The 13130-nt window shown below is 39.3% G+C and overlaps 1 protein-coding gene across 1 annotated transcript; it reads right to left on the minus strand.

The window, feature by feature from the left end:
- Nucleotides 1-1696: 1696 nt before the first annotated feature.
- On the minus strand, nucleotides 1697-4809 carry ARL4A (ADP ribosylation factor like GTPase 4A). Its single transcript, XM_063452410.1, has 2 exons — nucleotides 4404-4809; nucleotides 1697-3457 (listed from the first exon to the last, which is right to left on the minus strand). The coding sequence occupies exons 1-2, from the start codon at nucleotides 4423-4425 to the stop codon at nucleotides 2769-2771; spliced, it is 711 nt and encodes a 236-aa protein (XP_063308480.1). The 5' UTR covers nucleotides 4426-4809; the 3' UTR covers nucleotides 1697-2768.
- Nucleotides 4810-13130: the final 8321 nt, after the last annotated feature.

Below are 13130 nucleotides of genomic sequence, written 5' to 3' on the forward strand. Positions count from 1 at the left end.
AACGAATACTATGCCACTGCAATATAAAATAACTTGTTGGAATAAAAATGTTTTGAAAAGAGTATTTTCAAAATGGCAAAGTATCATGCACTTTCTGTGCTTGCCATTTGATCACCTGCACCGTGAATAGCTAGATACCTATCTAGGCACACTGACAGCAGGAGTGGATACAATCACATGATCAGCAGAGAGCAGGTACTCTAGTATTCCAAGTTTGTCACTGTTCCCACAGAAAGATGCCCATTGTCACTTGAAAACAGATTAATACACACCGGTAAAACCATATGTTGAAAAAAATAAAAATATTAATGGTTCATAGCATTGTTAAAAAGCACACTAGTGGAATAAAAATAAAAAAAGTGCAGACGTTTAAATTAACTTAGATTTACAAACAAAGCAAACTAGGAGGGACACAGATATGGGATAATTGATAAGTAATAAGAAATTAATGCACCCAATAATGAAGGATGATGAAAACCTCCACTTAGATTATGTGCTACATGTATATAAGCTCACACCACGGTAAAAAGCACAGCTTATAAATAAAATGGCTTTAGGTGCACACCCAAAATTAATGCAAACATCATGCAGACAGCTGTAAATAAAAAGTGTACTAAGTCCTGAAAAAGATTTGGTGGTTTCCACATCAAGGACGTTCAAAGGGCTGAGTTGTTTAAAATACAAAATGTTTATTTACTTAAAGATTGGAGCAAGGAACTTAAAGGAAAGGGAGGGTGTGTGTGTGTATAAATATATATATTTTCCCCCTTTTTTCCGAAACTAGTTGTATGCACTGACATCAGCTCTTAATGTTAGTGCTACCTTAATAAAAACATGCAAAAAAAAAAAAAAAGTATATTCCAGAGAGCAAATGAACACAGAAGAGATTTCTTTCAGAAGACTTGTTTATTGAAGCTGTAGACAATATCCACATTTCTATAAATATAGACATTACTGAATCAGTGACTCGTGCCACCAACATAGGTACATAGAAATACACATACAGAAGCTCCACCTGAAGCTATTCAATTTTTTTCTGAAAAAAAAAAAAATTCACCTGTGCCCATAAACCCAGCTGCCAAATCATTCTTTAAAAAAAATAAATTAAAAAAAAAAAAAAAACCTCAATAATAAAGTGCAGTTTGGCATTTTTCTAAAACAGGGACAGCTGGCATGCAAATAGGATGGCTGTGCAAACAAAAAAAATCAGACGGCTGTATGGATGTCAAGCACATAGAGGCTGTCAGTCAGACTTGGACAATTGTTGGACTATCAGAAAGATTTTCCAAGTTCGCTTGATTTTACAGTCAACGTGAACTGTAGAACAAAAAACTGTATGGGGAGGCAATGTGCAAGGTTTATTATAAAAAAAAAAAAAAAAAATCCCCACATATCCACAGTGAATCAGCCATACTCTGTGTCACCAAGAATGGCTACACAAAAAGGCATGGGGCTTTCTAATGCAATGCGATTAAATATGGGACCAATTCAGTGTGAATTAAGAGGTTCTCATTGTGTGGGAAAGAGGCTGTAGCACAAGGAATCACTAATCTATGTGAGCCTGAGCTTAGTAGTGTTAGAATGTGACCCATATATTAATCTTCCCTGCAGAAGACTGTATTAACACTTTCTAGGAATTACTATGTGGCACTTATTTTACACAACTTAATTCAGAAGATTTCACTTTTTTTTTTCTTGCTCAAGTATGGAGTAAAACATACAGAAAATAAATTTAAGTGATGCAGACACGCTGAACCTATATCAAGGACACATAAGTTACTTAATAAGTGCCATATTAACCCTTGAGAATAGCAGGCAGTAAGGCTTTTTCTGCCCTCAGGACAGTTGACAGATTTAGATTGTGTAACCGCTGTGTAGCTAGTGGAAAAGAAACTGAAAATGTCACAAATCAAGTCAGTGGGGGAGAAAAGCGCATAAAAGCTTGACATCACATTATGTGGAGTGTTTGCCTTCCAGTGACTAATCAATCACAGACTAAAAAAAAACCTAAATTGTTATAATTGTGCTTTTATAGCAGAATTCATGTTATCCTACAAAGCAGCAAATGCTCATGTGAAGGTTCCCTCTGTCTCTCTGCTGTGTATTGGAAACAGCACATAGGAACCAGATTGTACATGCAGCATAGACTTGTGTGTCTAGAACTCTAAATTTAGATAATACTGTATAAATGCATAGCATTTCTTGTGATGTAACCAATTGACAGTGGTAGAGGAAAAAAAGTGAAGAAATAGCCTTCATGCACTGCATGTATATGCTTTTTAAAGAAACTTTCTAAGTTAAACACATTGGACAGGATATTCCCTATATACATAAATCAACTGACCCACAAATGATTTAGAATAGAAAAAAATCCTATGCCACATTTCTAAATCTGCTAGACTCCTCGACGTGTACTTCAGATTGTATTTCTTTATAGGAGGTTCTTCAAAAATACAAAAATTTAAAGTTTTATTCAACACTTTGCATACATTCACAGTTTATCATTCACGATGACCAGATTCTATTTCAGCCACTGACGTACAAAAGACATTTTCCTGATGTTTATGAAAACACATACTGGAAGTGTTGTTGGATTTGGCAGATCTCCCACAGTGAGATTCCACCCAGCTGAAAAAGAAAGATGTAACAAGGCTTAGACAGCATCAAACCAGGCAGCCCAGACATCTGATACAGACTGGTTAACGTCAAATTTTGACGGCCAAACTACTTGTCAAACTAGAACGCAATATCATAAAAGTAAAATGGAGTCATCTTTTCTTTTTCTGTTGCCTGAGCATTTTTCGCCTCTTTATGATCATTTCATACAATTTCTCAATTCCTTCCCTCAAACCATCGCCTATGATGGCACATGTGGGTTGGAGATGCCACGGTGTAGATGAGCTGAGTTCATTTAGTGCCAACATCTTCTCAATTTCCGAAAGAGACAGAGAGTTCCTGAGGTCCTGTTTATTAGCAACTATTAATACAGGAACACCCTGGTTTTCTGAGGTCTTAGTAATTTTATACAGTTCCGTTTTTGCTTCTTCCATCCTCTCAATGTCCACAGAGTCTACCACAAATACAATCCCATCAGTACACCTTGTGTAGGACTTCCAGAGTGGTCTTAATTTCTCCTGGCCACCAACATCCCAAAAGTGAAAAGTTACGGTTTTGGAGTTACCAAGTGGCACTTTAATTTTCTCTGCATTAAATCCTTTGGTAGGCACCGTATTAACAAATTCATTAAATTGTAGTCTGTACAGTACAGTTGTTTTTCCAGCACAGTCCAAACCTAAAATGACAATGTGGAGGGCTTGAAAGGTAGATAAGCCATTAAGAATAGGATTCTGTTCTGAAAGTCCATTACCCATTTTTGTATTTTTATATATTTTTTTAAAATGACAAGTTGAAATATATCCAGATGAGTTCGCCAAGTGGTTTAGTGGTGGTAAATTACCTAGAACACAAAAAACAAAAATACGTTTTACCACCATTTGCAAAGTAAAAAACATACAGACATCAGACAAACTAGCAGAACGAATCTAAATAAGATTGCTGAGATATGGGAATCTCTGAGGTATGATGCATTTTTCAGAGTTACAGCATGTTTCAATGCTTGTACCTTCATTTTAATTTAAAAACAAAATACCCTTTCAATAACACCTCCCTATGCAAAACATGACAACCATCTGCACTGAAGTTTACACACACACACACTCTGTACAGCAATAAGTTACATTTATAGGTACTTACAAATACAAAAAAATACCTAAAATTTACAAAAGAAAATCACATGTACTACGAAATGCCCCATTGATATTTACGTTTCGGTTTTTTTTTCTGACAATATGTACTGTTCAGCACTTGTTTATTGTAACTGGTTACATTTGCTTACTGCTTAAAATGCATAATACGTATTATATATTTCTGGAAACTAAAATCTCAATGAAAAAAAAAAAAAAATTAAAAATATATTTATATATAAATAAATGGAAAAAAAAAAATATATATATATATATATATATACACACACACACACTGCAGAAAATAGGGGTGTTGGCCAGAAAACCTACATACGTACTGCACTCAAAATTCAAAGAGAATCCCCCAAAAAATAAATAACCAGGGGCCAAAGTGCCCATGTGAGTGCTGAATGTAGACATTATGCACATTGTGCAGGGGATAATAAATAAAAGGTGAAGTGTTTACATTGCAGGGACTGCCCAGTTCATGCTGCAGGCCTGGGGGGAGCACTATGGGTTAATGAGAGCTGTAGCCAAGGATTACCCAGCATCAACATCTAGCTCCCTCCTTGAACTGGGCTCACCCTCCCCCACCGCCCATGGACACCCTGCACTGAGCTGATAACAAGGGCCCGGGGGAGGAGGATTTTTAACCCTTACCTTGCAATCTGCATAGCACCATCCGGCAATCAGAGGATGGCTAACTCCAAAACTCAGTCTGTGGCCCAGAACCTGCGGCTAGTGAGTCCAGCTGGCCCGATGCATGCCGCCAGTGTGCCCTAACATGCTGAATACATCGAGATCGGCGGCCGGGAAATCAGGGAAAACCTGCCAGGTGGCCGTGAGTGGCTGCTCGCCCGCTGTTGGTGCAGTGACTGGGGCTGTGTCCAGGGAGCGCGTAACCTCAGTACCACCCGCCGACTCTGAGCGCAGAGTCTGAACCCAGCAAACACAGTACCAGGCAAGTGACTGGAAGCCTGGCCACGCCCTCCCCGCGGCGAGCCACCCGATTGGCCAGCTCGCTGCGCCCACGCTCATTGGCTGAAAACGTTGTCTGACTCCCTCTAAGCAGGATGTCACCTGTTGGCGCCAAGCAGGAGCCAAGAGAGGGCTATTATACACACACACAGTGCTGGCAGGCATTACCTGCTATTATGTGAAACCAGTACATGGCGTTCATCAGGCCTTTAAATGTCATAAGAAGCTTAGTTCAGATTTTTTTTTTTTTTTTGTACAAATGGAAATAAAACATAAGTACAAACTGTCTGATAATTACACAATGTGGGTTTATTCATTAAACGGTGAATTCCAATATTTTTTTATTTACTAATTTTTTCAATTTTTTTTTTTTTTTTTAAATCTTGGACTCTCCAGTCTATTGATGCAGTTTATAAAAGCGTTGCGTAATTGAAAAGTCTGGAAGTGTTCTATAAGTGGAGCAATCGCCATGGAAACCAAATAGAAAAAAGTCATCTAGAATAGTCCATATGTTTTCGGGGAGGCTGGTCCATGTTTTAACATTTCTGTCTCACTCTTCTGTTAGAAGCAATTTTATGAATCCCCATCAATGATCAGTCCCTGTCCCCTTACCCTGCACTTTAAAGCATTGCAATTTCAGAATGTAGTGAATGCAGAGTGTGTGTTCGGGTAGTGAATGGAGTGTGTCAGTGTAGTGAATGAAGAGTGTGTGTCAGTGTAGTGTATGCAGTGTGTGTGTTGTACTAGTGTATGCAGAGTGTGTGTCAGTGTAGTGTATGCAGTGTGTGTGTTGTACTAGTGTATGCAGAGTGTGTGTCTGTGTAGTGAATGCAGAGTTTGTGTTGTACTAGTGTATGCAGAGTGTGTGTCAGTGTAGTGTATGTAGTGTGTATATGTAACTCTCAAAAACGTAATGCCACCTGTACCCCAAAATTATATTTATCCCAATAATCCAAACAGCCTTTATAGTTTATGCCCTCAAGCTTTTAATCTTAACACTAAAAACACTTTATAATCTAACTCTAATGTTAACCACTGTCTAACCTTAAACTCCCCTTTTGCCCTTAACACTACTAACATTACTTTTAACCCTGCATGCATTCACACAGCTGTATACATTCACTCATACAGTCAAACACAACGCATTACAAACAGAGCAGAAATATGCACACACACACACATTTGAACATATACAATTGCCAAAGATTATTATTATTATTATTTTATTATTTATATAGCAGCATCAGATTCTGTAGCGCTGTACAATGGGTGGACTAACAGACATGTAATTGTAACCAGACAACTGGACGTACAGGAACAGAGAGGTGGAGGGTCCTGCTCAATGAGCTTACATTCTAGAGGGAGTGGGGTATAGTGACACAAAGGGTAAAAGTAGGGGTACAAAGTAGGTTGTTAGAAAAGTATTCACTGAGGGCTTAGTAGGTAATTTTTGACAGTTGCAAAAGAGGAGTCATGGGGCGTGGGGGATAAAAACCTGCTAACAGTTTAATTGATATGCTTTCTTGAAGAAGTGAGATTTTAATTATTTTTTGAATGAGTGGAGACTGTGTGAAAGTCTTACAGAGAAGGGAAGGGAGTTCCACAGAAGAGGTGCAGCCCTGGAGAAATATTGGAGGCGAGCATTAGAGGTGGGGGTACGGACAGAGGATACAAATAGGTCTTTGGCAGAGCGCAAGGGCCTCGATGGGACATACTTGTGTATTAGGGAGGATAGGTAGGTTGGAGCAGCATTATGTAGGGACTTGTAAGCAAGCACCAGAAATTTTAAATTGAGCCCTATATCTAACTGGAAGCCAATGCAGGGACTGACAGAGCTGGGAGGTGTGGGAGGAGCCAGCGGACAGGAAAATGAGCCTTGCCGCTGCATTCATTATAGATTGCAGCGGTGCAATCTGGGAACATGTAACACCACTGAGAAGGGTATTGCAGTAGTCAAGGCAAGAGAACAAGAGCATGGACCAGCATCTTAGCCGCATCAGGGGTTAAATAGGGGCGGAGGCACACTGTGTTTTTGAGATGGAAGCAACAGGATTTGGCGATTGAAGAACACCCAGGCAGCGAGTGCGAAGTAGAGGTAATGGTAGCGCCGTTGACTTGGAGGGAGACAGACACAGGAGTAGTAACACTTGAGGGAGGAAAGACCAGAAGTTCTGTTTTGGACAGATTGAGTTTAAGGAAGTGAGCAGCCATCCAGTTGGAAATCGAAGAGAGGCAGTCAGAGACACAAGTCAAGATGGGCGGAGAGAGATCAGGAGAGGACAGATAGATTTGCGTGTCATACGCATAGAAATGATAACGGAAGCCAAAGGAGCTGATGAGTTTACCAAGGGAGGCAGTATAGATAGAAAACAGTAGAGGATCAAGGACAGAACCTTGGGGGACGCCGACAGAGAGGAGTTAGGGGGAAGAGGCAGAGTCAGAGAAAGAAACACTGGAAGAGCGCTGGGAGAGGTAGGAGGAGCACCAGGAGAGATCAGTATCCCGTAGACCAAATTTACGGAGAATGCGAAGAAGCTGTTGATGAGCAACAGTGTCAAAGGCAGCAGAGAGATCAAGGAGAATTAGGATAGAGTGATGGCCGCGAGATTTAGCAGCAATTAAATCATTGGATACTTTGGTCACAGCCATTTTGATAGAATGACCAGCGCGGAATCCAGACGGAAGGGGGTCAAGCAGTTGGATTCAAGAAAGTCAGTCAGTCTGGTGTACACAACTCTCTCGAGGATCTTGGAGGCAAATGGCAGTAGCGAGATAGGGCGGTAGTTGGATGGGGAATTGGAGTCAAGGCTGGGCTTTTTCAGAATTGGGGTTACAGTTGCATGTTTGAAGGGTGAGGGAAATGTGCCAGAGGAAAGGGAGGAAAGGGAGAGATTCAAAATTTTAGTGAGAGGAAGAGGAAGAGATGGAGACAAAGTGCGGATGAGATGTGAGGGAATAGGATCGAGGGAACAGGTGGTGGGGCAGGAGGACAGGAGCAGAGCAGAAACCTCTTCTGCTGTAGCAGGTGCAAATGAGTGTAAAATGGTGGAAGGAGTGGGGTTGGGTGATGTATTGGTAGGGGAAGGAGAGAAATTAGCAATCTCTTCTCTGATTGTAGAGATCTTCTCAGTGAAGTGAGATGCAAAGTTTGAATGTCTGTTTTTTTAGATGTATTAGGCGTGCAATGTCTACCAAATAATTCCAATATGTATGTGTCAAGAGCATCTCCTCCTAATTGCCGTTTATAAAAGTGCTGATTTCCATTTGAAACTGGCACTTTCATAACTAATTGCAGAAACACCTCCCTGGCTATATATATATATATATATATATATATATATATATATATAGTTTGTTCAGAAAAAGTTCAGCCATTGTTAAAACTAGAATGGAAGGTGCAACATCGATGTAACCTGGCAGCCGAGGAGAGTGGACTGGAATGCGCATGCATGAACAATGACGACTTCACTGTACTAGTCAGTGGGGGCGCAAGTCTCCGGTGAGTGAGCATGTGTACTGTGTGGCCGTCGCATTCAAAACGACTAAGCGGGTAGAGCAACGAATCTGCATCACATTTTGCGTTAAGCTTGAACATTCCTCCGCAAAAACTATTCAGGTGATTCAGAAGGCTTTTGGAGGCAATGCAATGAGTGCAGCGCAAATAAAAGTTAGGCACAAACACTTCAAAGATCTGGCTTTCCCAAAAAACTAAAATCACCTTTGAAAGGGAAGAGATTTCAGACCATCGCTGAGATTCAGGTAAATACGATGAGGCAGCTGATGGCGATTCCAACAAAGGATTTTGCAGAGTGTTTTAAACAGTGGATGCTGGAAGAACTGTGTGAGGTCTCAAGTTTCCTACCTTGAAGGGGACTGAGGCGTCATTGTACAATGTTTCTTGTAATGTCTCTATTTTTCATATTACATGGCTGGATACTTTCCGGACAGACCTGGTATATGCTATAAGAAATGTTTGCAGTCTCTATCTATTCTTTTATTGACTCTATATAGATCTAAGAAATTGTGAACATGGCATTTAAAAATAGTACTTATGTCTCCATCTAGATTAAATGTCTGCCCATATGTTGTAATCTTTATTGTAAATTTCACCAGAATTTGTACAATTAAATGTTATATAATTTAAATGTACTTGTACATCTGTACTGTTGCCTCCTAGTTACCACCCTAGGCAGGGTTAGCCTTGAACTATTTTCTGCATTTTAAGAACACATGTGTCAGAATATAGCTGTGTGACGTGGTGTATAATTATCCTGTTCTTTGGTTATAGCAGCAATAATTCAAGTGAAGCAATACAGATAGAAGTTGCTCCTGCCTCTGCTGAAGATTTAAAGAATGCTCATTTTAATGTTCTGTTCAGCAGAGCAGGATTCATTTTTAGCAGGATTTTGTTCAGTTCAAAGTAGAACTTTCACTTCTCTGAAACCGACAATTCCTCATTCCCTTACTCAGGTAAGCTCTGTAAAGAGTTTACTGGGGTTTATTAAGACTGTGGAAGTAAAAAAAAGGCATACTTACCCCTATAATACTTCTGTGATCATAGCAACATCATCACTCCATGGACATGCTGAAAGCCTGGCCAAGAGTTAGAAAAATTACAGTCCACAGCATTTTAACAACCACGAAATCTGCTTCAATGTACATAACTTCATTAAAGCGCTGGGAACGCCAGTGTATAATATAAATTGCATCATGTTACCCGTGCAGTGGTTTTAAAGGAACACCCCAAGCACCATAAGCACTGCAGCACGGTGTAGAGTGTAAGGTGCCAAGCGTCTCCCCATCTTACCTGGTTTGCGCCAGGCACCGCCCTCTGCCTCCTCTACAGCTCAGCGAGAACTGGAAGCTCCTTCTCAAGAACTTCTGTTAGCTTTCATGAGATAAGTGCAGGGCTAGGGCATCGGCTGTGTTGTCAGCTGATCGCTTTCAGCCAATGAGCTGAGCCCTGCATTGTCGAGCTTAACTCTGTGAAGAGAGCTTACATCTCTCTCACTGAGCTGTAGTGGACATGGAGAAAGGCGTCCAACAAACCCTTGGTAAAGAGTAAAACTAATCAAAAATGGTTGGATTGTTTACACTGAGGGGGCGCTACGACACTCCTGGCACCATAACTACTACATCATGCTATAGTGGGTATAGTGCTTGGAGTATGCCTTTAATGCTGCAACATTAAAGTGTTGCTAGAATAGCTGCAACACTATTAAATCCCTTTTAAATGTCAACATTTGCAACGTGAAGCTCTCTTTATTACTATCTGAACACATCTTATTTCCAAGTATCATTATAAACTTAAAAAGTAAATGGTGCTCTACACAACTATATAACTTGAACCAGGTTTAATAATTCTCTGGGTAGCCAGCTATAGGTAAACGCCATGCAGAAGGGGCACCAAACCAGAGCCCTCAGTTTGTAAGCCATAAGCCATAAGCACAATTAGGTTACGTATGGAGAGTTGGCTGTTCGGAACTGTTTGTACATTCAACACAAAGTATGACTTCACTTTTGTTTGCTTTAGTTTTTCCCTTGCTTGCTTAGAACATTTGGGTGACGCATGTTGAGGACAGTGAGAGCCAAACTCTTGTTACACACACATACACACTAGAGTACTGCAAGGATTATTTACTAAAGGGTGTCTCTTCAGTTCAGGTGGATTTCACAATTATCAGAATTGAAGAAAGTAATCACTAAATTGATCCGGATTTATCCCAAACTGAATTATCCTTCGATCGTCCTGAATTATCCTTAAATTGGGGCTATACAGATCAGGAATTAATTCCAACAATAGCTGTAATAATATACAAAAAGATAAAACCTGCACATTATATGTATACCGGGGCAAATGCAAATTCAACAATACTGCTCATTTATTTCAAAATGTTTATGAAATTTAGCTAATGTGTCTGACAAGATGATTCAAAGTGAATTCAAAGAGAATTAAATTAAAGGACAAAAAAGGTCAGCAATATTTTTAGTTCAGCTGCCATCAGGGTTATTCACTGAAGTCTGAATTTTGTCCAGATGTAAAAATGTGGTGAAAATGTCTAAATTCTGACTGGAAAGGCAGTTCTTATATTTATTAAAGCCAAATCCGGTTGGAATTCATTTGATCTGACTGAATCTGTATTATTTAATTTGAGTCATTTGGTGTCTGGTTTAAAATAAGTGCTTTTTGAATCTAAACCCTATTCAAAATATAGGGAGCCAAATGCATCGAGAAGGATGCACATTCACAAATTATCATTCACTTGCTTTTTGCAAGAAAATGAATTTGAAGTTCTACAAATAGTTAAAAAAAACCCTCGGTGCTGCAAAGATTAATCATGGGGCAGCTGACTAGTGATTGTTAGCCGCCACATTAAAAAGTGTAAAAAAATGCACCTGTGGGGTCAATATGACCCACGTATTACTAAAAGGGAGATTTTAAACCTCCCTTGTGCAACCACCTGTCATGCTGCAAGGCAGAGGGAATATCTATTACACATTGAGAACACAGTGGCTACTTAATGTAACTAAAACTAGCAACTGGGCAGCCATTGCCCCCCAGTCTCTAGCCATAGGTGGCGGGTGGGGCTAATAATGAAATATGCAAATTTGGCTTCAATTCTTTTTAGTAAGTTTTTTTATAGTAATAAAGGAAAAAAAAAAAACAACAACAAGAGGACAGAACAACAACAAAAAAAATACAATACACTAACCGAGAGAAGTATTACAAAAGGACAACCTTTCTCGATTAGGACAACAACACATAGGGTATAGCAGCTTAAGTCATGTATAATAGACTACAACTCTTCCAATGTATATAGGTTTGAAATACACTATCGATAAATTGAGTTATTGCACTTCTGGAACGCCCACTACCCATAGGAGTAAAACATATAAAACAAATACAACTGATCAGGAGTATTAAAATACAATAACAGGTCAGAAGTTCCGTATAAAGGAAAAAAAAATATTAACAAAGAATAGCACTATTATCAAAATATGACCAATATATGGTCAGGGAGCCCATAAGATGAAATCCAGTACTGGATTTCGGGAGATTCCATAGATAATCTATTACATTTGTACATTTGTTTCAATACAGCCCTTTGGTCTTATCAATAAGACTAGAGTATAGTGTCAGAATATCGATATTAGGGTGATCGTTCATAAGGATAATCCCTTTTTCCATCTCTAGTTGAAATAATAGTTGGGCCTTAACTTGGTCTCTATTGGGATCAAGGTACTTTTCCAAAATCTCGCAATTAGAATTTTAGTTGCTAATAAACAGTGTATAGTCGTAATTTCGCGAGCGTCCTTTATTTCTTCACTCACTATATGGAGAAGGGCAATTTCTGCTTTATGCTCTAATCTAGGGCCTGCAATCCTATATATTAGATTGAATGAAATATTCCACAGAGGCTTAATTCTGGGACAAGACCACCAAATATGGAGCATAGAGCCATTGTGTTGGAAATATGCAAATTTGACCATTATCTACACACCAACCCCACTGTGACGGAGCTCTTATACGCCGACTGAATACCTCCACCCAGTTCTCTTTGTAGCTGCTTGCCAGGACCCTGGACCTCTTCGAAGTCAGTCGCCGAAGCTTGACTGTGGTCTCTCTGGAGCTTTTCCACCCGACCAGGCTGCCAAGACTTTTCATGCAATCCCCCAGTTGTATTTATTTATTTATTTGTATTTTATAGTACCCACCCACTTCCGTGGGTGGCCGTGAGATTGGTTTTAACACCTCACTTCTAGTAATAAGAGGGCCATATTGAATGACTCATATCCACACTTTGTTAAATAGTGTTAACAATGTCTGGATTTTTGGATTTTGCAGTACGAATAGCCTTATGTGCAGGCAGATGGTTCTGCCCTTTCTGTACGGGGCCATGAAGACTTTGGTGAATAACCTTGTTTGTCCTTAAATATGAAATTCACTTTGAATTATATGACTTAGGTAAGAAGACAAAAGTGATAGAACGCCATTATCCTGGCCTATGTACATAAAAGATAGATACATTATATATATAGATATATCAATTAACATAAGGTATCCTTATTAGCCAATAAAGTGCAGACATAACCGGGACGTTTTTCACAAAAATTTTACACATATTGCATACAGTTCACTGAGAAAAGAAAAGGGCTGACCAACTATATGTTCACTGGAGTAAATCAATTATTCAGTCACAGTGGTTCCTAAGAGATCCCACTGGTCATTAATTGTATTTCTTTCTTACATATTGATTGTATATACTGCTGGACAGCACTTTACACATGCCAGTCAGCACCATGTGATATTTATCTAAAACCACAACAACAAAAAAAGAAATATATATATCTTTGGGAAACCCAAATGGATAGTAAAACTTTGTCAATGTAGACACTTTAGCCAATAAA

The sequence above is a fragment of the Pelobates fuscus genome, chromosome 4 (assembly GCF_036172605.1).
Source record: "Pelobates fuscus isolate aPelFus1 chromosome 4, aPelFus1.pri, whole genome shotgun sequence".
Classification (NCBI taxonomy): domain Eukaryota; kingdom Metazoa; phylum Chordata; class Amphibia; order Anura; family Pelobatidae; genus Pelobates; species Pelobates fuscus.